Raw genomic sequence first — 25,191 nt, forward strand, 5'->3', positions numbered from 1 at the left:
CAAAGGTGCACAGAAACAGAAATAGAACTAAGCACACAGACACAATATGTGCATGTAAAACTGGTGAAAATTATATATCAGACGAAAGACTGGAATTCAGAGTACCTTAAGAAAAAAAACTGCAAATCAATAGGAAAAAGAAAAACAAACCACTAGAAAGATGGGCAAATTATGTGAACAGGCAATTTACATAAGAGGAAACCCAAGGGGTAAATAGGCATAAAAAGATATTCAATCTCACTAGTAATTATAAATTATTAAAAACAACATTTAAAGAACAAAGAAATACCATTTCATGTCTTTCAGATGGGCATCAACATTTAAGTCTACTGTACCTAGGGCTGACACAGCCGTGCAGGAATTCCCACACTGCTATCAAAAGTATAAAATTGTTCAATAATTTTGGAGAATAATCTGAAAATAAAATTTTTAAAGTTAGCAATGTGCATACTCTGTGATCTAGTAGTTCCTTTTACAGGAATCTACACAAGAGAAACTCTCACATGTATACATAAAACAACCTCTTGGTGGACGTTAACCATAACATCATTTATAACACCCAAAATGCATAAATAACCTTAATGCCATCATTAGGAAAGTTTATTTTTTAAAAATATAATAACAAATACTTACAGATGAAGTGATATAAATGTCTAGGATTTGATTCAGAATAACGTGGGATGACTGAGAAGGTAGGTGGGGGAGTGGACGTGCATTATGAATAATAATGACTAACCAGTGCTCAGTATATGCAAGTGCACTATACTTTCTATTTTAATAATGTTGGGAATTTTCCATACTAAAAAGTTTAAAAGCATGATATACTCACACCATAGAACCCTGTAAAGCAATTAAAATGAATAAACTAGATGTACTTGTATCGATGTAACTATATCTCAGTATACTAAAATAAATAAAAGCAAGCTGCAAGAGGTTACATACTATATGATATTTAGAATGTAAAATTTTAAAACTCATGTAACTATATACTATTTACTAACAACAGATATATAATTAGGTATAAAAAAACATGGACAAAAAGATACACACCAGCTTCAAGAGAGTGAGGGAGGTAGGGTAATGAAGAGCACGTTTTCTTGTTAACTCTTATTTTTATCAGAAGACAAATCTGTGGCAAATACAGCAGATTGTCAATACATATAAAATCTGGGTGTGTGGCTAGGCACAGTGGCTCAGGCCTGTAATCCCAGCACTTTGGGAGACCAAGATGGGCGGATCACAAGGTCAGGAGATCGAGACCATCCTGGCTAACACGGTGAAACTCCGTCTCTACTAAAAAATACAAAAAACGACCCGGCACGGTGGCTCACACCTGAAATCCCAGCACTTTGGGAGGCCAAGGCGGGCAGACCACGAGGTCAGGAGATCAAGACCATCCTGGCTAACACGGTGAAACCCCGTCTCTACTAAAAATACTGGGCTGGTGGCAGGCGCCTATAGTCCCAGCTACTCGGGAGGCCGAGGCAGGAGAATGGCGTGAACCCGGAAGGCGGAGCTTGCAGTGAGCAGAGATCGTGCCACTGCACTCCAGCCTGGGCGACAGGGCGAGACTCTGTCTCAAAAAAAAAAAAAAAAAAAAATCTGGGTGTGGTACACAGAGGGTGGGCACACAATGTAAGAAGGAATATCCAGGTGTTAATAAAGGCTCTATAGCACAGGGGTCATTTGAGCTGTGTGGAGATGAACAGATAAGAATCCATCAATCCAAGTAGAATATATGAAAAGAAATAAGAAAAGAAGAGATCCAAGAGGATTTCTCTCAGAGAACATTTCCATTCTATGTAAGAAAAGAAAACGATCCACACAAAAGGTCTCCCTGATGTTGGCCTCAAATCACTCTCACAATGCAATCCTTTTACCTGCAGACCATGAGCCTGGGGCAAGGAGAAGAGGTAGTAATGAAGTATTCGACCTTCATAATCCCCATGGCACCCAGATCACGAGTGCTCAGCAAGCATCTCTGGAGAAATGAATGAATGTCTTTATGTTTGTTTATTCACTCATTCAAGAAATATCAACTGGGCAGCAGTCTGTCAGGCATTGCTCAGGCCCCAGGGATGCTTCAAATAGCAAGATAGAAAAGGTCCCAGGTCCCAGGGATGCTATCTGGTGGGGGAGGGGCACATGACAGAAACAAATGGTGGGGGTCCCCAGCAGTAGACATGACAGCATGTGGCAAGAGAGAAAAGCCTCTTTGAAAAGGCAGAAAGGAAACAACAAACCAGTCATGCAGAAGCTGAGGAAGAGTATGGCAGGCAGAAGGCACACGGTGGTCAGGAAAGCTGCTGCAAAGGTTGGAGAAATCTAAAGGCTGGGCCTTGGGCAGGAAAATCAGAAACTATAAAATGAAACACAACAGTGCTCAACTCACTTCTACTCCCTCAAATTCACTAGCAGATAGCAGCTAGAATTCATACTCCACTAGAAAAGACATAGATTAAGAAAAACGAAACAGGACCATCTTATTGCCCCTTCAGCCCACCCCTTTACTCTTAGCACCACTCCCACCCAAGCTAGCCTAAGGTATTAACTCAATCTTCCCAATCAGCATAAGGAGGATGGTCTTGTGGAAGTGACCTTATAGAAGCTGAGACTGTCCCTGCACTCTCCGGTTGGCAGAGGGAAGGCAGAAAAAGGGAGTGGCTGAGTCCTGGCAGCATTACAGACTCATCCTGGAAAAACTCTTCCAAAAATAGTCTTGGAGGGTAGAGCTGACCCAGGGTGAGCATCTCAAAGGCCCTCAGAGCTCACAGGGTAGGGGAGACATTCAGGTACCTGGAGCTGGGGCTGGAAATTGCCTCAGATACTAACCAGCAACAGGGACCTGGGTCAGATGGGTCTCCTGGACGAATTACATCCTCAGCTTAAGTGTTTTGCAAACTGTCAAGCTCTATACATACATGAGCTCTATACCTATGCATACTCTCCTTTAACCTGTATTTATTAATCACCTACTATGTGCCAGTTGCTGTACTAAGTACTTGGATCCAGCAGTGAACAAAACTAGCAAAACCCCCTAGTCTCTCTGAAGTTAATTTCAGTGGAGCAAAGACATACAACACATACAACGAGTGTATCACACAGCATGCTGGAGGATAAGCACCAGGGGGAAAGCACAGGAAGATGGTGAGGACTGGGAGGGAGGGTGCAGTTGTGAAAGAGCAGGTATTGTTCCCTGAAGAGAAGGTGTAGAGCAGGTGATGGCAAATGCTTTCTTAAAGGGCCAGATACTAAGTATTTTAGGCTTTGCTGGCCATACAGTTCCATCACAGCTATTGGACTCTGCCACTCTACTGCAAAAGCAGCCACAGTTAATATGTAAATGAAGGGGCATGGTTATATTCCAATAGAACTTCATGAATAAATATTATAGGCTGGGTTTGACATCCCTGTCTTGGTATATGAAGAACACCAGGTGCTCTGTAACTGGTCTGCACGCTGCTTGGCCTCCTACTCAACAGTGAGATTGGAGACAGGGTTCATGCTGCTTATCCCTAGTAAACTCAGGGAGATACTTCCAGTCAATCACAACTGACAAGTGCAAGGAAGTGTATGTGCTCTCACTAATCATTTACTAATTGAATGGATGTAATACTAGCTAATGAATGAGCAACTACTACTTGGCATTGTGAGTCATGCTTAGCAAACAGGACTCAACAGAAGGCGGTGGTGGTGCATGTGGTTATTTACTCCTGAAATTACAACTACAAGGCCTAGCCCTGTACCTGACTAGGAAGAAACTCAGTAAGGACTACTGGATCTAAATCAACCTGCTATTCAAGAGTTCCAGAGCTTCCTGAGGATCAAGTGCACAAGGGAACTTTCTGGCAAGAAAGTCTTATCAGACTTTCTGACAATCTTCAGTAACTACACTAAGTAATGCTGTTAAGTCAAAGATGCACAGTGGGCCCACTGAGGGAAGGCTGAGCAAGCTCTGCATGCCAACATGAATCTGTCCCCTTCCCATTCCACCTCCCACCACAGCCCTGCCCTGCACTGGCAGTCTGCAGCCCAGGGGGAGCACTTACATAGAATCGCAGCAGAGCCCCATCTGAATTGCAGCACCAGGACCTCCTGCCCAAATACTCGTGGGCTGTGTTCAGCAGCATGAGGGAGGATGGGAGCATGGGCGTCTCCGACATCCCTAGGGAAAGCCCAGGCCGACAGACACAGAGTTAGTGTGGGAACCTGCGTGCCTGCAGGGGCTGCCAGGCTCAGTCTCTTCTTTTCAGGCTTTTCTGTCTTTATCAACATGACCATAGATTTTTCTTTTCCTTTTTTTTTTTTTTTTTTTTGCCTTTTTAAATAAGTAGTGACTTGAATGGCTTTACTAAAGCAATACACGCTTATCAAAACACAATTCAAGCCATATAGGAAAATATAAAGGAGCACACTTTATCCATCAAAATACTAGCCCAGAGAGAACCAATGCTGACATCTGGTGAACCTCCAGTCGAAGCATCCTTCTGTGCATATCTGATGCATTTTGAATGAGAGAAAAGTAATTTATAACAATGGAACCCATACTACACATGCCATTTCTTAACTTAAAAAAAATTTTTTTTTAAGAGATAGTAACTGTTGCCCAGGTTGGAGTACAGTTGGCACAATTATAGCTCACTGCAGCCTCCAATTCCTGGACTCAAATAATCTTCCCGCCTCAGTCTCCTGAGTAGCTGGGACAAACTAAGGGTTCAGCAGCGGGGATGGTTCAACAGAGCATGCACCTCTCATCAGCATGATGAAAACAATGGAGCAAAATGGAGCAACGGCCTTACAAAACAGAGAATAAAATCCTTTTGCAATCTGGCCCCTCCTCCCCTGTCCAATCCCCATGCCCCAGGTCTCCAGTCTAAGACTTGCTCAGTCCCTGGCCCCACTCTGCCTCCCCAGTGTCTTCCTCTGCCCCTGCTCTTCCATCAGGGCTCAACTCAACCCATACCCACACCCATGGGCAGCATCAGGTGCCCTCCTCTCAGTCCACCACACCAGCCTGATACTGTTAGATAGTTGATCTGTCGCCCACCACCACAAACCTGTCAAGGCCAGAGGTATCCTATTCACAGAGCCCTGACATGTCATCAGCAGGTGATGAATTTTTGAGCAGTGAATAAAATTATAGAGAAAGTGTGAAGGGAAGGAGAAAAACCATATGTTAACTCTGGTTTTCTCTGAGCAGTTGGAATAGGGATGACTTTCCTTTCTACTTTTTCTTGTTTTACAAATTATTGAGGAAAAATCTTCAATAAACTTAATTTTAAGCTAGTTGAATACAAGCATCAATAGATACATACTATTTTAACAACTGCACACAAACTAGATGTGCATTAGGCCAAGTCTGGACAGCAAATGCAAGAAAACAAAAAATGGAAAAAGAAAAAAAAAGATCTATCTGATAAGATTATAGGTGATCTTTCCTTTAAGTGTCATTTAGCTGTTGTACTGTCGTTTCTTCAATCCAGCACATTTTCTACCATTGCACTGACCATGGATCCAGGGCCATCTCCATTAAGGGTCTAGGACAGGCCCTCCCTGGATTCTCATCACTCAGCACCCACCATGAGCCAGGCATTGACTCACCATGGTGATTCATGGCTTTATTATTTCATTTCATCCTCAGAACAACTTTCTGAGGTAGATACTATTATTCCCAATACGGGTATGTGGAAATAGAGGCTGAGGTTATATGACTTGCCCAAGGTCACACATCTAAGAAGTGACAGTTGGGATGTGGAACCTGTGCTCGCTCCACGCTGCCCTCGGCTTACCATCCCTTGGGGTGTCATGGGGATTAAAGGAGCTAGTGGGTACAAGGCCTCCTGGAGCAGTGTCAGCCTCCTGGAGCAGTGTCAGCATTCCTCATAAGTAGTAACCTTTTGTCACTCCCTCCATGCTGCCACCTGCACCAAACATGCAATGTTCACACACCCAGGACTCCTGTGCCCACTGCACAGTAAGCTCCCTTAAGGAAGAATCAAGAACACTTCTGCCTCTGTCCAGGCGCAAGCAAAATCCTTGGATTGAGTGGATGAAGCCCCACTCACAACATCTGGATAAGGTCCAGGACCCTAGGGCAGAGGACAGGGGCAAGGACATGGGAGTCAGAGCTCATCCCCACTGCACCCACTGCCTGTGCACCTTCCTCCGCTGGGTTTTGGAGCTGTTGCTGGTGGCACAGAGAGTGGAAGGTGTCTTCCTCCTGCCAGATGATCCGGTGTAGAATGATCCAGGGCAGCACTGAAGAGACATGGGGCTCCTTAGCCTCCTCCTGCACGGCCATGCTGCAGTCAATGACCTGACGGTGAGGGGCGGGAGACAGTAGAAGTGTCACAGCAGGGTAAGCCTTCAGGGCAGACTGAAGGGAGGCAGGAGGCCTCTTGGGGAGCTGGTACATGCTACCTGCCCACCCCCACTGTTCTGATGTGCACACTGTAATCTAGCAGATCCTCAACATGTCATCGGACAGAGGCCCATAATGTCCAAAGATAGAGTCACACCACCCTCCATGCCACATGCAGTTACTGATACCCTCAGTACCTACTATGTGCTGCATCCTGTGAACAGGGCATGGGGGAGCTGAGAGCCCAGAGAGAAGAGAGCAATGGGCAAGCTATACAAGTGCAAAGCGTCAGTATGGCTGCTGCAATGAGAACAGATGCAGCCACAATAGCTCACAGAGGAGGGGTGGGGCAGACAGGGGAGAGCCTTTTAAAAGTTTCCAGGTGTGTGGCTGTGGTGTGTCCAACACTCAGGGAGGGCAAGGAGTGGGGGCAGAGGACAGGCATGCAGGCAGGGACCTCAGAGGGTAGCCCAGGAGGGCTGCAGCCAAGGGAGCACAAGACCAGGGGGAGAGACAGGCCTGGGGCTCAGTGTGCCTTAGGTGACACACAACCTGGAGGGAACATGAAGGGTTTTAAGTGAGGGGGGAGCACGTTCACATCTATTTTGGAAAGGTGCCTTTGTGGTTGGACAGTGGCTGGAAGGAGCAGAGGAGACTGCGGCGAGTGTGCTGCTGCAGCTCAAGCAAGAGTAGCAGTGGTCTGGACTACAGCAGAAATATGAAGACAGAGGGAGAAACAAAGGCTGGAGGGGTGAGGATATAGATTTGGCAGGACTTGCTGAAGGCCTGAGCGGGAATTGAGGAGACAGCCCAGAGTGCTTCACAGGAAGATTCTCTGCCTTAAAGCCTTCCTGGACAACGCAGGGTGCTGTGACCACTCCTTAGTTGGAAGTGCCAGGACGGCATGGGATGCTGGAGCCATCACAGCCTACGCTGTGGCTCCCATTCTGCCTCTGACTCGCTGCAGGCAGACCAGGGCCTCCCTGTGAGGTTTTTTCTTCTCCTCTGGGATGGATGGTCTGGAAGAACCCTGTGGCACCAAGTGCTACATAGTCTCCAATCCCCAGATCCAACCAGCCCCAGGAAGGTCTGCAGCCTACACACAAACCCCTCCTCAGATCCCGAAAGTTCCAGCCAAAGAAGCCATCATGTCCCCTTTGGGTGCCTAATTAGCAATGAAAGCTTAACTACTGAAGAAGAGGGATGTCAGAGAGACATACCTACTGGGGCAGGGCAGGGTGAGAAGGAGCCAGGGGTTACCTGGATGAGGTTGTTGGTGAGCCGCACGAGGCCAGTGGTGGAGGATGATTCCTTCATGATGCTGCCACTGCTGTCCGCAGAGAGGGCCTGCTCGATACCCATCAGCAGTTGGGTCACTGTGGCCACCCACTCCTCCTTGGCTGCAGCCTCACTTGAGTTCACCATCTGCTGGACGGCCTCATTCAGAGCCACATCGGAACACTCAAAACACTGCCGATAGTCCTTCAGCCGGAGCAAGGAGTCCTAGTACAGCAAGAAGCCAGATGAAGTGCACGGTGAGCTCAGCACATCTGGGCCCAAGGCCTGAGCAGGGACAACTGAAGGAAAACAGATGAGGGGCGGCAAAAGAAAGGGAAGTACGAGCCCCAGCACAGCATAGGCCCCATGCAGCCCAGAGGTGCCTGGAAGGGCAGTCTGATGGCCTGTGGGCAATGGCAGCAGAGAATATCACCAGTCACGGAGGTTTCAGAAAGGCTTCACCTCTGCACCTCACCTTCCCCATTTATAAAGTAGGGATGCTGGGAATGAGGCTGCAGAGCCAGCCAAGGTGAGACAGGGACCCCTACACCTGTCAGCTCTCCCCAGAGCCACTGTGCCCATCCAGTGCCAGGGCTCTGGAGGGGGTTCAGCAAGGAAGGGGCAGACTGCCAGAGACGGACTATCTCAGTGGAGGAGGGCCTGAGCCAAGGCCACAACAGAGGCAACTGGCCAGGCAACGCTAAAGTCATCATTCTATCAGGTCTCTCCTCCCCAGGTGCCCTGATGGGGCCAATGTGTAAGCCATATGAGCCTCAGCCACCACATCATCCACTCAGTGGCACTGTGGGCCTTAAATGAGATGATGTGCATATTACACTCAGCACAGTGCCTGGCACATGGAAGAATTCTGAGACCACCACACTGAACTGTTACTTCTATTTTAAAAGCTTCTCTTTGGAAGGAAGCCATTGCTTTTTGCAAAGCTCCTTTTTTTTTTTTTTTTTTTTTTTGACCTAGAATACAACCTATTTAAATGCCTGGGATCTCTCTTTCATCACTGTGCTGGTACATGGGGAAACACAGTCTGTCTGTGAATTCACAGATCTGGTGGGCTGCTTGTTACACCTGCAGGAAGCACCTGCTGCCCGGTGCCCCATTGGGCTCTAACCTCGCCACAGCCCAGGCCTGGCAGCGGCTCCTCCCAACCTTGACACATGCAGCTGCCACTCTCTGAGATGAGACCAACAGGTGTGGGGTCAGAAATACCTGAAACTGCCTTTGGAATGTGGTGTAGTATCTGAACACAGAACAAAACCTCCCCCAATTTATAAATCCTAATTGCCAGGAAAATGGGGCCCGTGTTTCATTAGAGAAAGCCAGCACCCTTTACCAGGAGGCCACTGGGGTTCGAGGGTGCCTACAGGGTGCTGATGTGGGGGCCCAAAGCCTGAGCTGATGCCTCCTGGTCAAAACACCCAACATGTGAGAGCCAGAGGATTATTTTCCAGCATGATAAAGAGTATTAAATGCAACCAGAGTCATTGTGAAAGTCAGGGACAAGACAAGGACCTGCTAATGGTGCTCTAAAATATGACAATCTCCAGGGCTCAAGGCCAGAAAGAAGCAAAAAAGTAGAATAAACACCAACGAATGAGGGGACCAAATTACCATCGACTGGGGGCAACACAATCATCTACCCAAACACAATCAAACAAGTCAGACAGAAAACAAGCGATAATGGGAACTCAGTGAAGCACCCAGACTCAAACACGAAAAATCAATACGGTTTCTATGAGCCAGCAACGTAGGAATACATGGAAAAGATAATGAACAACAAGAAGAGTCTGCTCAATATAGCAACCAAAAACATTAAGGACTAAGAATCAACTCAACAAGACACGAACTATCCAATTAGACTGAAGAACATAATAGGCAGCTTGCCCACTGGGAGAAAGCACCACTATACACCTACAGGAGAAGAAGACTGCAAGTTCACTGCCCCGCTTGAGAAAAGCTAAATGAAGCAAGTTAAATGCAAAACATAAAACATTAACTCTGCAGGAATAAAACAAAAGCAAATACTCTTTTTATCTCTCTGTTGATGGGTCTCTTGTCAGCCTCCCCTCCAGAACATGGACCAGCCTTCCTCTTGGCCCAGTGCCAGGCATCCCATAAAAGCTCAAGCTATGTATGTAGAAAAAGTGGATGAAGGCCAGGCACGGTGGCTCATGCCTGTAATCCCAGCACTTTGGGAGGCCAAGGCGGGCGAATCACAAGGTCAGGAGATCCAGACCATCCTGGCTAACACAATGAAACCCCATCACTACTAAAAATACAAAAAATTAGCTGGGCATGGTGGTGGGCGCCTGTAGTCCCAACTACTCAGGAGGCTGAGGCAGGAGAATGGCGTGAACCCGGGAGGTGGAGCTTGCAGTGAGCTGAGATTGCACCACTGCACTCCAGCCTGGGTGACAGAGTCAGACTCTTGTCTCAAAAAATAAAGAAAGAAAGAAAGAAGTAGATGAATATTTCTCCACTCTTGGAAAGACTGTCTAAGCATAGGAACAAAAACCACAATGAGCAACGAACAAAATCACACATGTATGAAAACATCAAAAGATTTGACAGCATAAAAATTCAAAACTTCTCGGCAATTTAAAAGCAAACAATTGGGAAAAAAATATTTGCAAGATCTGTTGAGAAAAAGATTACTATCTTTAATATACAAAAAGCACTTCAAATCAATAAGAAAACACTCTCAATATGAAACTGAGCAATAATCTGGAGTCCTTAATTCACAAAAAGCAGGCGTTTCCACAGCACTCGGCCCAGACCTCAAGCACAGCCCTTATCACAGTTCAGTGCCTGCCCAAGCAGCAGCTCCTGCCCCATCAATGGGGTATCCTGCCACATCCAGCTGTTCTAGAAGACAGTAAGAGCAAGACCACATCTGAGCACTGAGGGCATCCTATGGAGGCAGAGTACACTGGCCTCTCCCCGCTTTCTTCATCCCAGCACCCTTCTTGGTACACTGGCTGTCCCTCCCACACATAGCCATGCTTGACCATCTTGCAGCCTGCCAGGTAACTGAGGTCACACACATCTCATCCCTTGATCTTGGCTTGGGCCCGACTGACCTTCTCTGCCAGGAGCTGGAGCCTCCTTCCCTCCACCCTCTTCTCCCTTCTGCTTCCCCAAACCAACTGTTTCTTCCCCTTTCCCCAGGACTGAGGTGCTTTCATTTGTTCCCACAGTCGCACCTCTTAACTATTTCCCAGTTCAAGAATGTTAATGATTAAAATGCTTTGTGGAATCTGTGCAAAAAACCTGGGAGAAGACTGGACTCTTTCCAAATTGAAAGGGAAGTACCCAATAAGATAAAAAACACAAGTGATTAGTAAGACCAGGACTCAATGCCACTAAGCATACTTTGCGTATTATCTTCCATGTTTATCTCGGTGCCAACTCAACCCTCCTGAGGATGGTGGCAACGATGACAGCAGTACCTCCACAGCACCTGCTAGTGACAGGCATGGTGCCAACACACATTAACTTGTGTAATCCCTACAACAGGACTCTGAGCTAAGGACACTGGTCATCCCCATCCTAGAAATGAGGAACTGAGCTCAGAGAGGTTGAATAACTGCCCAGCACCCAGCAGCTGCCAGCTCCCTGGCAGGCTCTTGGTGACAGTTTACCTCCTGAGGAAAAGAAACACAGAAGGATTCAGGAGGGCACATGAGGCTTCAAACATAAGGCTAGTGTTATTTTTCTTCAGCTACATGGGTCTTTATTTTATCTTGATTCTTCACACTGTACAGATATTTTAGCCACTTTTATATTTACCTTAAAAAACAATACAAAACGAGATGGATGAATAAACAAGTAGATGGACAGATGATGACCCGACCATTCTTCCTTCCTCCTCTGCCATGCAGAAGTTCTGAGTCAAGTGTGGGGATCACCCTGAGCCACGCAGAACCCTAGAACCTGCACTCCTTGGCTCTAACTTTCCGCTAGTCTTGACCGTATCTTCTGACTAACATCTTCCTGGGGCTTAGTGGTGTTGATATCCACTCTCTTCTAGCTATGTGCTCTTAAGAACACATATGCTATGCTTCTCAGAAGCTGCCCTTGACCCTGCTCACACCCACCCTATCTCCAGGGGCACCCTGGACCCCTCAGAGCCCTACAGCTCCCTGAGTGGCAGGCATCAGAGAGGTTGGACCAGTTAAGACAAAGATATGCAGAGACCCCCCTGAGAGTCAGGGGCAAGGGGAAGCAATTTTACAGACAGCATTGAGCATATCTACATTCCACCAGGTGGTGGTTTAAAAGTCAGAATGAAGCTGGGCCCAGTGGCTCATGCCTGTAAACCTGCAACGCCAGGAAGCGAGCCTACCACAGAGCCTCCAGAGAATAAACACAAGCAAGCAAGGAGAGAAGGTGCAAGTGGGTGTGAGGGACACTGGCAGCACACACCTGCAGTAGAAGCAGCTGGGCTGGCCTCTCAGGAATGGAAGTCATAAACTCCAGGTGTTTGGTCCGGTCAAACCCACTGGTGCACAAAGTGGGGCGGAGCAGATGCACAACAGCCTTGTAGTCACCTGCTTCGTACAGTCGCTGAATCTCCTCCAGGGACTGGCACCGCTCCAGCGACTTCAGGTTCTTATCAATCTGAAAAAGGCCCAGCAATGCTGTATGAGGGTAAACCCCTCAGCCCCTGCCCCACCAAATCTGGCCAGTGTTTGTTTTTATCAGAACTGGATGAGGAGAATAAAAATTAGACTATGTTCCAGCCCACCAAAAATTAGACTCCTCCTTCATACATCAGTGTTTACACTAAATGTATGTGTTAAAAGTATTTCTATTAATGGCAAGGCATCCAACTCTTTAAAAAACAAGCACATCACAAACCAAAAACTACCCAGAAGCAAAGGAGTTCCAGGAAGCATCCGCCAAGACAGCTGGACAGCCTTGTCACAGGTCAGTGAACCAGTCTTGCAGAACCACGGAACATCAGGCTGTCAGCGACTCAGCAAGCCTGGACCAGAGGTTGTCATACAATACACGCAGGACCTGATGAAGCCCTGGCATGTAGACAGCCCTGTACCTGTACTTGTCCCTGAAACAACTCTAGGAGAGTCTGAAGGCCACGTTCAGCCAGTGTGGACATTTCACAGATACAGAACTGCAGCAGGGTCTGAAACTGCACAATGAATAAAGTGGCACCTGGGTGGAACCTGGCATATAGGCCACACACTGCTGACCCAACCCCATGGCCAGCCCAATACTGGTCTGCTCCAGCTGGTATTTCCTTCCAGTTCCACTGGGATGGCTGCCACACATAGCCAGGAGAGCAGACCAATGACTGCTTCTTTTTTTTTTTTTTTTTTTTTTTTTGAGACAGAGTCGCGCTCTGTCGCCCGGGCTGGAGTGCAGTGGCCGGATCTCAGCTCATTGCAACCTCCGCCTCCCGGGTTTACGCCATTCTCCTGCCTCAGCCTCCCGTGTAGCTGGGACCACAGGCGCCCGCCACCTCGCCCAGCTAGTTTTTTTTTTTTATTTTTTAGCAGAGACGGGGTTTCACCATCTTAGCCAGGATAGTCTTGATCTCCTGACCTCGTGATCCGCCCATCTTGGACTCCCAAAGTGCTAGGATTACAGGCTTGAGCCACCGCACCTGGCCCAATGACTGCTTCTAAATAGTGCTGGTGAGAACTCCCATACCTGCTTTTCACCAGGGATCTACAGTGCCCCAGTGTACTAGAGCAGCCTTTCCCTGGCCTCTTCTGTCTTCCCAGCAGGGGCCCCAGCTCAGCATGTGGGAAGCTCTCTTGTTCCTCAGAAACAGGTCAACCCTGGGCTAACTATGCCAAATCACAAGAAATCTTTGACTAAGAAACACCATTTAAAAACTTTCAGGCTGGGCGCGGTGGCTCAAGCCTGTAATCCCAGCACTTTGGGAGGCCGAGGCGGGAGGATCACGAGGCAGGAGATCGAGACCATCCTGGCTAACACGGTGAAACCCCATCTCTACTAAAAATACAAAAAACTAGCCGGGCGAGGTGGCGGGCGCCTGTAGTCCCAGCTAATTGGGAGGCTGAGGCAGGAGAATGGCGTAAACCCAGGAGGCGGAGTTTGCAGTGAGCTGAGATCACGCCACTGCACTCCAGCCTGGGTGACAGAGCAAGATTCCGTCTCAAAACATAAAAAATAAAAAAATAAAATAATAATAATAATAATAATAATAAAATAAAAAAAAATAAAAAAACTTTCAGCCGGGCACAGTGGCTCACACCTGTAATCCTAGCACTTCGGGAGGCCAAGGTGGGTGGATCATCTGAGGTCAGAATTCAAGACCAGCCTGGCCAGCATGGTGAAACCCCGTCTCTACTAAAAGTATAAAAAATTAGCCAGGCATGGTGGCAGGCACCTGTAATCCCAGCTACTCAGGAGGCTGAGGCAGGAGAATCCCTTGAACCCCGGAGGCAAAGGTTGCAGTGAGCCGAGATTGCACCATTACATTCCAGTCTAGGTGACAAGAGTGAAACTTCATCTATGGGAAAAAAACAAACAAACAAACAAAAATTCTCACTCACCTCCTCCAGGGAAACCACAGAGTCGTTATGGAGGTTGGGTAGCCGGATGACAACGTCTCTTCGCCCAGCCCCTGCCTCCACCTGGATGGCGGTGGAACTCTGGAGCATTTCTGTGCAGATGTCATAGTTCTCCAGGGCCTGCTCCATGTCTCCCTGGTTAGAAGAAAAACAGGTCAGGGGACCGAAGCATAAGATTGACTATGATGTGCCAGATGCCTTACACCTCTGATCTCACTAGACTGTGGAGGCCATGAGGGTGGGGTTTTTACCAATTACTACTGTAATCCCTAAGAAGGGCCTGGCATGTAGCTCAGGCTCAATAAATACTTGTTGACTGAATGAACAGTCCCTAACAACTCTGTGAGGGGAGATATCATAAAACCCATGTTGCAGATGAAAACACTGAGGACACTTGAACAGAGCCAGAGTTAGGAGCTAGGCCTGTTCTAATTCCAGAACTAGTGTTCTTCACATTAAACAGTGTTGCTTCCTTTAGACTAAATGGTTGCTGACAGGGCCCTGGTAATCTCTTGACTCATTCTACCACAGTGTACCAGTACCACCATGTGCAAGGTGCTAGGTAACAGCCAATCCATCCTGGCCTTCCAGACCAGGCTCTGAAGAGAAGCTTTCCCAGAACTCTCACAAAACAGGTGAATAATTCCCTTCTAGAAAGCTCTGTATCTGTTTATTCATTTGCTCAGGCTCTCTCAGGAAAACATAAGCAAAGAGTCAAGATGCCAAGGCAATCTTGAGTGGGGGAGGCAGAGGCAGAGCAAATGCCTTCCAGAGCTATGTGGTTATGCTGAAGAGCTTTACAGACTGGTATCAAGCTTGGAAGTCTGAGATGCTGAGAATTCCCCACCGTGTCGCACTTTCTCATGCCAAGCCCAGTGCCCAGGCAGGTGCTTTGCATGTACACATGCACGCCCACACACACACACACACACACACACCCCAACATGGTCAGTTTTCTGCCCATCCTGCTGGGTGTCAGGGCATACTCCCCAAGCAGCTGACCATGGAACCAACCTGCAGCGCCAGGAAGCGAGCCTTCAGCCAGTAAACACGGACCACAAACTCCAGCCAACCATCCTCGAACAGGTCGCGCTGGGATGAGGCAAACGATAGCTGTAGGAGGTCACCAAGGCAGTGGGTTCCTGGGAAGTCAGGTCCAAATCTGCCATTCACCATACCAGCAGGGGAGTTCCGAGGAGACACTAAAAACCATGAGGTCAACGAGTCAACTTCATGTGTAGCATCCTAATGCCCTTCTGCTTCTCAGAAGTTGCCCTCGGCCCTAACCACACCCACCCTATCTCCAGGGGCACCCTGGGCCCCTCAGAGCCCTACAGCTCCCTGAATGGCAGGCATCAGAGAGGTTGGACCAGTTAAGACAAAGATATGCAGAGACCCCCCTGAGAGTCAGGGGCAAGGGGAAGCAATTTTACAGACAGCATTGAGCATATCTACATTCCACCAGGTGGTGGTTTAAAAGTCAGAATGAAGCTGGGTCCAGTGGCTCATGCTTGTAATCCCAGCACTTTGGGAGGCTGAGGCAGGTGGATCACTTGAGGTCAGGAGTTCAAGGGCAGCCTGGCCAACATGGTGAAACCCCATCTCTGCCAAAAAATACAAAAATTAGCTGGGCATGGTGGAACACACTTGTAATCCCAGCTCCTCGGGAGGCTGATGTAGGAGAATCGCTTGAGCCTGGGAGGCAGAGGTTGCAGTGAGCCAAGATCGTGCCACCGCACACCAGCCTGGGTGACAGAGCAAGACCCTGTCTCAAAAAACAACAACAACAACAACAACAACAATCCATATCACCAGAAAAATTACTGAAGCTACATAAAGCACTGCATTGAACAGTCACACCAAAACTGAGATCCCACTTCCTTCTATCTCACAGCAAAAGCAGATTGGTGGCTCCCTCTGGGGACTTAGCTCCTGCTAACCACTTCTTGAGTATCCAGGAGATTTCCCTGGGACCCTGACAAGCCAACCCAAAAAATGTGCCTACTATAAACGTAAGTCTAAATACCATGACTCAGTCTCCCCACTTCGGCTTTCTCCCAGCTGCTGGGGGGTTCAGAAATTAGCCTGGCCACAGAACACATAATGCCGCCTACCTGCAGAGCTTCTGCCTTTGGTCAGCAGCCACTGGTCCAGCTGAAGCTCCATGCAGGAGAGAGACATCAGCATCATGTCCTGCAGGACAGGCATAGGAAGGTCAAGAACAGTATCACAAAGCCTCTTCAGTGTTGGGGGTAGGGGGCAGTGGAAGGAAACAAAACTAAATTTTATTTTTTGATAAAAAATATAATTCTTTCTATTCACTTGCCATTTCATAAGTGATAATCAGTGACCACTCTTCAGGACATAAAAAGAGCCACATGGATGTATAGTTGGGACAAGACTTGGGAGGGACCAGGAGACCTGTCTTCAGAGTTCTTGTCCTGTTGAAGAGGCAACCCTGTCACCTGCCAAGTGCTGGGCCAGACACTGCATCCAAATTACAGAATTCAACCCTTAAAAGTTTTGGGCAGCTGGCTGGGCACGGTGGCTCATGCCTGCAATCCCAGTATTTTGGGAGGCCGAGGTAGGTGGATCACGAGGTCAGGAGATCGAGACCATCCTGGTTAACACGGTAAAACCCTGTCTCTACTAAAAATACAAAAAAAAAAAAAAAAAATTAGCCAGGCGTGGTGGCGGGTGCCTGTAGTCCCAGCGGCTTCGGAGGCTGAGGCAGGAGAATGGTGTGAACCCGGGAGGGGGAGCTTGCAGTGAGCCAAGATCACGCCACTGCACTCCAGCCTGGGCGACGAGCAAGACTCAGTCTCAAAAAAAAAAAAAAAAAAAAAAGGTTCTGGGCAGCTGGGTATACCATTCCCAGGGTACTTGAGGAAGCTGAGGCTCAGCAATGAGAAGGCACTTGCCCAGTGGGCACAGCTGGAAAGTTACCATCAGCCTGCTTTGCCTGGGGATCAAAGCCCTGGTTCCTCCCGCTGTTTCACAACTGCTCCAGGGGAGCATGGCCTGGTGGGCAGAAGTTGCCAAGAGGTAGTCCCGAGGTATCCCAGTGGAGGACGCCCAGCAAGGGATGGCTGACCTACAAGCTCCTCTACCTCCTGTGCTCTCAAGTCAGAAAGACCATCAGGCATCCCTGAATGTTTCTGGTGCTCCTGCTTCATCATTCAGTGTCCCATCTCCAACAGGAGTACGGGGCCAGAGCACCTTGTGTTCCCTTAAGCTCTAGGAGGCACCAAGTGGAGGAGGCTGGGGTGTGGAATGCAGCAGGAAGACAAGGCTCAGTGAGGCTCAGCCCCTACTGCTGGAGGCCCCCAACGCTTCTCTAAGCACCCTATTTAGTTTCTGCTGTTTTATCATCTGTTAAAAATAGTCACAGGCCATTTATGGCCTGTTATGTCTTGACATCATAACATAATGAGACCTCCATCTCTAAAAAACAAAACAAATATATATATTTTTTGAGACGAAGTCTCGCACTCTCACTCAGGCTGGAGTGCGGTGGCACCATCTTGGCTCACTGCAAGCTCCCCTTCCTGGGTTCACACCATTCTCCTGCCTCAGCCTCCCGAGTAGCTGGAACTATAACCGGGTGGGGTGGTGTAAGGCTGTACTCCCGGCTACTCAGGAGGTTGAGGTGGGAGGATTACCCGAGCCCAGGAAGTTGAGGCTGCAGTGAGCTGTGACTGCATCACTGCACTCCAGCCTGGGCAACAGAGCAAGACCCTGTCTCAAACAACAACAACAAAAGCCTCAGTCACAGTCCCTGCCATCTCAAACAAACCAAATGTTTCCCTTTCCTCCAGCTTCTCCTGGCAAGCCTTCCTCTGACTCAGTACACAACCCGAGAAGCCCTTCTCATGACTCTCATTCCCTCACACATCCCATGTCCAGCTCTGCAACCACAATCCAGCATCCCACTATTACCACTGGATCTCAGCCACTGTTCACCTGGCATGACAGCAGCCTTCTGACGGCCCCCTGAGCCCCCTCTCACCCACAAGTGTATCCTCCACTCAGCCATCAGGGAGCTTTCTAGGCACAAACCCGGTTCAGTGACTTCCTGCTTCAACACCCACAAAAAGCCCAGGTTCCAGGCCCACAAGTAGATGCAGCCAAACACAACAGCAGCCCCACACCCATGCAAGATCCCTGTCCCCATGCCCTGGCCCCAGTTCAATACCAGCCCTTGAGAGGCTCCCCCCAACCTTGATGTGCTTGTTGCTGCAGTCCCTCAGCAGCGGGTTGGGCAGGCTGGTGCTGTGCCTCCTCCAGCTGTGGTAGACGTTGAGCACGACCTCCGCCAGGCCTGGAGGCCACCTTAGCAAGAACTTGTGGCCCATGCCTTTCAGGTAGCGCATCATCAGCTCCAGGATGCCCCCGTTGGTTAGGTTCTCCAGCAGGAACTCATGCACGTCCTGCTTTTCTGCCCAGGGAGCAAGAACAACCTGACTTGAACAAAGAGGACCTTTCATGCCAGGATCTCCCATTTTCTTTGGGACAGTAAAGACTGTTCCCTCCCTCTACCATCTGATCCAGGTGGACATGATACCACATTGTGGTGCTGAGATCAGGCTACTGGGTTCAATGCCTGGCTCCAGCCCTCAGCAGCTATGATTGAGCCTCTCTGAATCTCCGTATCTAAGGTGGACATCAAAAGGGCAGACCTCCAAGTGCTGCCATGTGCACTAATTTCACTCAGCAGTTATATACTGATACACACTCAACAAGTGTGCTTATACACATTCAATTTGCAAAGCGAAGCCTGTGAATTTAGCCATAAGAAAGCACAGCAAGTATGAGTCTAGACATTTCAGAAGACCTCCAAGTTGACCACAGGGCTGAGGTCCAAGACTAATCCAGGCAGACTCTTGGCCACACAAAAAAACACCCCAGAACCATTCTCACAGAACAAAACATAAGCAGGTTATAGGATAGTGGGAAGAAGAATTCCCAAAGTGAATGGTCACACTGCTCAATTCCTACCAGATTCCATGAACGTGGCTGAGTCAAATGACAGTCTATGAGGCCCAATGCTTGGGAAGCTTTCCAGTTTGGCTTCTGACTGGACTTCATAGTTATTAAAGGAATCATCTTCCTCCTCAGGGTCCAGCTTTCTTAACCTGCATGTAACGTGCCAAAATCATAAAGTCACAACACACGTTCTGACACAAGCATCTGAACTCTTCCTGTTAGAGAAACCAAATCTGAGCCAGGAAGAAGGCAGCTAAAATAAGTGGGTGGTGGGGTCCAGAACCCAGGCCTCCCGTAGGCTCTGCCTCTCTCCAGGGCTTTATGAGCTAGCATTTGGTCTGTATCCTGTCTTGTTCACTCATCTCATCAACAGATGATTACCGAGCACCAGCTATGTGCCAGGCACTGTGCTAGGCACTGAATACAGCAGCCCTAAATGTGGTAGATCCTGCCTGCAGTAAGCTTACCCTCTAAAGAGACACAGCCAATCAGCAGGTACACAAAACTAACATAAATAAGGACCACCTCACAACAGAGTGCTTGAGACTCTGGGTCAAAAGGGCTCTGCTTTAGAGAGCAAGGTCAGACAAAGCCTTTGAGAGGGGATGATGTTCACGCTGCCACTGGAGGAGGAGAAGGGCTGGCAATGCAAAGATGCAGGACAAGAACAGGTACAAAGGCACAGGCCAGAAGTGTACCTGTGTGTTCTAGGGCCTCATGGGAGCCCAACGAGTAAGGTGGAAAGTAGATAGATAGGTGGGAGTTTGGGGGACCCATCTGAACTTGGTCCTTCCATAGCTCCTCACAAAGATGTGGGTGGGCCCAGTCTTGGGACTGGAGACACCTCTCCTGGCAGGCACTCCTCCCAAGGACCCATTTCAGCCAACCTTATGATGTTCCCTCAGCCCAGAACCCCTGCAGCATAAACACTCAGGGCACTTGTGAATGTCTTCATTCACATATTGCACACACTCCCAGGGCGACTCCATCAGGCAAGCGACCATGTTGCTCTTGCTTTGACCATTCAGAGAAGCAGACACTAAGTTGAATGTGGTTGCTCAAGCCTGTAAACTCAACATTTTGGGAGGTGGAGGCAGGAGGATGGCTTGAGGCCAGGAGTTCAAGATCAGCCTGGGCAATATAGCAAGGCCTCATCTCTACAAAAAACAAGAAATAAAATTAGCTGGGCATAGTGGCGTGCACCTGTAGTCCTAGCTATTCAGGAGGATCCCTTGAGCCCAGGAGTTCAAGGCCACAATGAGCTATGATTGTGCCACTGTACTCCAGCCTAGGTGACAGGGCAAGACCCCATCTCTAACAAAAATAAAAAACAAAGGAGCACACTAAATCACAAAGGAAACCAACAACTAAAATAAAGATAAAAAAGAAAGTCGAAACCATTCCAGGTAAATGGGACAGGGGAACAAGACCTTGGAGTAAAAAGCAGGGCTAAGGGGAATATAAGGTCACTCAAATCTCTTGGCACCATAACCAAAGAACAATCAATCCTGCAGCTCTTCCAAAGGGAAACTTTCTTCTGGTATTACCCCTTAAGAAAAATTCATCAGAAGGCACTGTAGCCCCACTTTGGTCCTGCATCAAGTACTGAGAACAATCATTATTTCTAAGCATTTCACCTTCACCTCAGAAAGATAACAAATTAAGAAAATTAGGAATCTTGTTGTAAAATAAATTTACAATCCACCTAAAGCTTCTGGCTTCTCCTTCACCACTTTGATGTTGGTTCCACTGAAATAAACTATCATGGGAAAGAACCACTGCTAGTTTAACTCCTGTTTAAAGATGGCATATTGAACACACATGGTTAGCTCCCAAACTCCATTCCAGTAACAATGAAGGAATAAAAAAGGCATAAACTCACAAAGACAGAAGATAGGCGAGGACGCCCCAGCAGACAAAATGTACCAGACAACTGTTAGAAGGCAGATGGTCCAGTGCAAATGAAGAATGGTGTCTGCCGAGAGAGGCCTCTCCACTCAGCAAAGGGAGGAGGAAGCGGAGTATTAAGAAACCAATCCACTGGTACCATAAACTCCAGGAAGGCTCAGAAATTGAGGACCCTAAAGCCTCTAAAGGAGGTGAGCAGGCAAGGACAAAAAGCAGAAGGACTGGTGAAAACCTAAGTAAGAAGCACTGGGGACCAAGTCCCTCCCAGCTCTGGGGAACCTAGTACCTGCTTGTTCCCTAGGCTCCTGAGAAGCACTAAGAATGAGTGAGACCCAGGAATACTTCACAAGCTCCTCCTCTACCTTCTCAGAATGCAAGGGAATCTTGCTGAGCCTGGAGCAAATCAAGTAGACACAGACTCCCTGAAAGCAGAAGGGAAGCTCCCCTCCATGGGGTTTTCAGGGCATCTGCATCTGCATGGGGTTTTCAGGGCACAGCACCCCTCTGCCTCCCAGCAACAATTAGATGTCTCGTAAATACACAGGGACGTGAGTATGTTCCTTCTAGCTCTCAAAAGATGAACAAGTCAAAGCTCCTGCCTTCAGGAATTTCAGAGGTGGGGATAGGCGAGAAAAATCCAAGATCCCACTCCAGTGAGATTTGTGCTTCAGACATCTGCACAGATGTTATGGGAACACAAAGGAGGAGATCAGACAAGAGGGTGGCAATGGAATGAGAAATGTTATTGATGGTGTACGCTGGAGGTTTGTGGGTTTGTTTCTGACAATCAGAAAAAATACACAGTACCTGGACGGCAAGAACTTCATCAGAAGCTCCTGGAAGTCTACTTTCTCTTCTTTTTTGCACTTGGTGTTTCGGACACGGGCAGACCGCCGTTTTGCTGTTTCTCCACTCTCTTCTGAAATCTTCTTCCGTTTTACCCCTTTCTTGGACTTATCTCCCCCAGAAATATCACCTTCACAAAGAATGCAAATTAAAATCTTACACAGTGGCAGGGGTGAAAAAAATGCACCATACAGACACATCAATCTCCCTCTTTTATAAATCTACTAGCATTAAACTCTTCGACCTTCAAAAAATGTTCCATCTCTTCTTCAACAACAAAGAATCCCAAGTAAAATTAATTTGAAGCCCCTTAACTCTCACACCTTTCTTGACTTCACAGGACCCACAAGCCAGATTTCAAGATTACTTTCCACAGTTACAAAGCAAGCAACACCCTTACCCTCCCATCCCCTCACTGGTTGGCTGAACTTTGGGGTCTCACCTGATATACCCAGAACAGAGACAGTGAGTGGCTCTGACCCTACCCAGGACCCTCTGAGCACTCAGCAATATGATAAGAGCAAAAAAACAGTGTGAACTATATGGCAACAGAAGAATGTCATGTATGATTAAGTAAAAAAGAGACAACCACGTGCATGTTTATTCAGAAACTTCTATATCTACCAGATTTTTTTTTCAGTGACATAGAAATCAAAAAAAGGCTCGGAGCTTTTGTCAAAAACTTCTGACAACTCTAGTAATAATAAAAATCAATAAAACATACGGTGGTTGGTGACTTTGCTGACTTTGTTTTCTAAGATCAAAGAACTCAGGAGGTACACCATCAGCAAGAGAGCAGGACCAGCAGAGGGGACCTCTGCTAGCTTCCATGTTACGAGTGAGTAAGAGCGACCTTCATGCCAGAATGTGGCAGCCAAGGCACTAAACGGTCCTGGGGGAACTATCAAGGAGCAGGAGCTGCACCCTGATCCCCCGTCCCCCTCACTGCAGGGGCTTCAGAGCTGAAATGGCCCTGACAGGTAGTGGCACTGTGAGCAGGCTGAGAGGCTCCTCTAGGGCTGGGGGCTCCCACTTCCACTTGAGTCATGAGTGTCAGCATGACCCTTCTCTCTAAAGAGGCAGGGCTCCCCAACAGTCTCATTCCTGCTGGGCTCAGTAAACAGGGTCTCTCCAGAAGCCAAATTCAGGGGGCCTGCTTACCCATAGGAGCGCCTGTCTCCAACAGACCAGGACTGTGCAGTGGGAAGCTGGTTGTAGCCACAGAGGTGTAGGAGACCACAGGCTCAGCGACAGCCACAGTTGGGCTGGTGCTGACAGCGCTTGGCTGGATCACATTAACTGGCGTTACCACCACAGAGGATGCAAGAGGCTGGCTGGGGTCCTGGTAGTCCGACAAATCAATCCGCTTGCCAAGGCTGGGACGTGGGGGCTCGCAGGTGGTGAGATGATTGTACATGGCCAGCAAGCTCTCTCCGAGGCACTTCCAGCTACAGGGAGAGGGCCACAACACCTGATCACCACCCTGTCAGAGGAATACTCCAAGCATAGGGGAAAATGGCCTGCCTGCACAGAAGCAGCAGAGCTGCTCCTGGAGCTACCACCTCCATGGGGGTGGGGGAGGTGATCAAGGTTTCATCACTGTCATAACTGATGAAATCTTGAGTCTAACACAGCTGAATTGAAGGTGCAGCAGCCAAAGCTGGACCAGAGACCTGGCATCCACCTGCACCTCACTGCAGCAGAAGCCCATAAGCATCTTGGCCTGAGGCACTTTCAGACTCAATGAGGCATGTATGAAATCCATTGACTCACTTCAAAAACTCCTCCCCAGGAAGGTCAAGTCTTTAAAACACTTGTGGAACTTCTCTGCTGCCACTAATCTGTTTCATGCAGAGAGCCTGTTGGGGACTGCCAACAGGGACATGGTCTATAAGAACTTGGACCACGGGCAGGGCCCGTTGGGAGCAGCATCTCAGTGGATTTACCAAACGGGCTGGAGCCTGCTGGATGGCAACAGGAGACTGTTGTGTGTTTTGCTGTGGTATGGTATGGTGTGTTATATTGTGTTTTGTATTTCACATTCTGTGTTGTGTGTTCTGTGTTGGGTTCAAGGTTGTGTGTTGTCTACTATGCTGTGTGGTATGCTACGATGTATCCATTTATCCATCCATTAATTGCTTCTAATGCCTCAGGCTAAAGACCAACTGCTCAGCCTGGCCTCATGGTGCTGCACAGCTTCGTCTCACACCACCCCCTGCACTCCTGTTACGTTAGCTCTCTTTCAGTTCCTTAAACAAAATCACACTCTCACATCCCACTGGGCCTTTGGGCTGGCTTCCCTCTGCCCAGAGGCAACATACCCTCACACAGCATAGCCCTCTGCCTAGCCAATGCCTGTGCCTCGGTCAGACCGCAGCTCCACCACCCAGCCTTCCCCAACCCCTAGAGCAGCACGAACCTTGTTCAGAGGCCCTCCAGCACTGTGCTTCTCTCCTCACAGCCCTTATCAGCTTGAGGCATGTGCTCCTTTCTCTGGGTAACTGACAACCCCCAGGATCACTTGTAGCAAGGGACCAGGCCCCGCCACACTGCGCCCCTAGCACAGAGCACAGTCCTCTGCACAGAGTCGGCATCCAGGAAGTGTTGAGAAAGGAATAAAAGAACAGTGCTTCAGGCTGGGCACGGTGGTTCATGCCTGTACTCCCAACATTTTGAGAGGCCGAGGCGGGTAGATCACCTAAGGTCAGGAGTTCGAGACCAGCCTGACCAACACGGTGAAATCCCGTTTCTACTAGAAATACCAAAAATTAGCTGGGCATGGTGGCGCATGTCTGTAATTCCGATTACTTGGGAGGCTGAGGTAGGAGAATCGCTTGAACCTGGGAGGCAGAAGTTGCAGGGAGCCAAGATCGCACCACTGCACTCCAGCCTGGGCAACAGAGCGAGTCCCTGTCTCAAGAAAAAAAAGGACAGTGCTCGATGGGCACAGTGGCTCACACCTGTAATCCCAGCACTTTAGGAGGCCAAGGCGGGCGGATCACAAGGTCAGGAGATCGAGACCATCCTGGCTAACACCATGAGACCCCACCTCTACTAAAAATTAAAAAAATTAGCTGGGCGTGGTGGTGGGCACCTGTAGTCCCAGTTACATGGGAGGCTGAGGCAGGAGAATGGCATGAACCCGGGAGGCAGACCTTGCAGTGAGCCGAGATCACGCCACTGCACTCCAGCCTGGGCAACACAACGAGACTCTGTCTCAAAAACAAAAAA

At 48.5% G+C, this 25,191-nt stretch overlaps 1 protein-coding gene across 14 annotated transcripts in view; it reads right to left on the minus strand.

Annotated features, from left to right (window-relative positions):
• Window positions 1-25,191, minus strand: part of CABIN1 (calcineurin binding protein 1) — a 169,395-nt gene that overhangs the window by 104,118 nt on the left and 40,086 nt on the right. For 8 of the 14 annotated variants that reach the window (XM_030914765.1, XM_030914762.1, XM_030914764.1 and 5 more), the window contains exons 9-19: window positions 23,122-23,408; window positions 21,922-22,090; window positions 19,219-19,355; window positions 18,441-18,658; window positions 16,335-16,413; window positions 15,235-15,422; window positions 14,203-14,355; window positions 12,083-12,277; window positions 7,622-7,864; window positions 6,145-6,316; window positions 4,050-4,165 (exon numbers count right to left, since the gene is read on the minus strand). In XM_030914765.1, coding sequence (XP_030770625.1) covers window positions 4,050-4,165; window positions 6,145-6,316; window positions 7,622-7,864; window positions 12,083-12,277; window positions 14,203-14,355; window positions 15,235-15,422; window positions 16,335-16,413; window positions 18,441-18,658; window positions 19,219-19,355; window positions 21,922-22,090; window positions 23,122-23,408 — 1,957 coding nt within the window. The remainder of the gene's footprint in view (window positions 1-4,049; window positions 4,166-6,144; window positions 6,317-7,621; window positions 7,865-12,082; window positions 12,278-14,202; window positions 14,356-15,234; window positions 15,423-16,334; window positions 16,414-18,440; window positions 18,659-19,218; window positions 19,356-21,921; window positions 22,091-23,121; window positions 23,409-25,191) is intronic. The other 6 variants (XM_030914771.1, XM_030914774.1, XM_030914770.1 and 3 more) reach the window with 1 other exon arrangement.

This window comes from Rhinopithecus roxellana, chromosome 13 (assembly GCF_007565055.1).
Source record: "Rhinopithecus roxellana isolate Shanxi Qingling chromosome 13, ASM756505v1, whole genome shotgun sequence".
NCBI lineage: Eukaryota > Metazoa > Chordata > Mammalia > Primates > Cercopithecidae > Rhinopithecus > Rhinopithecus roxellana.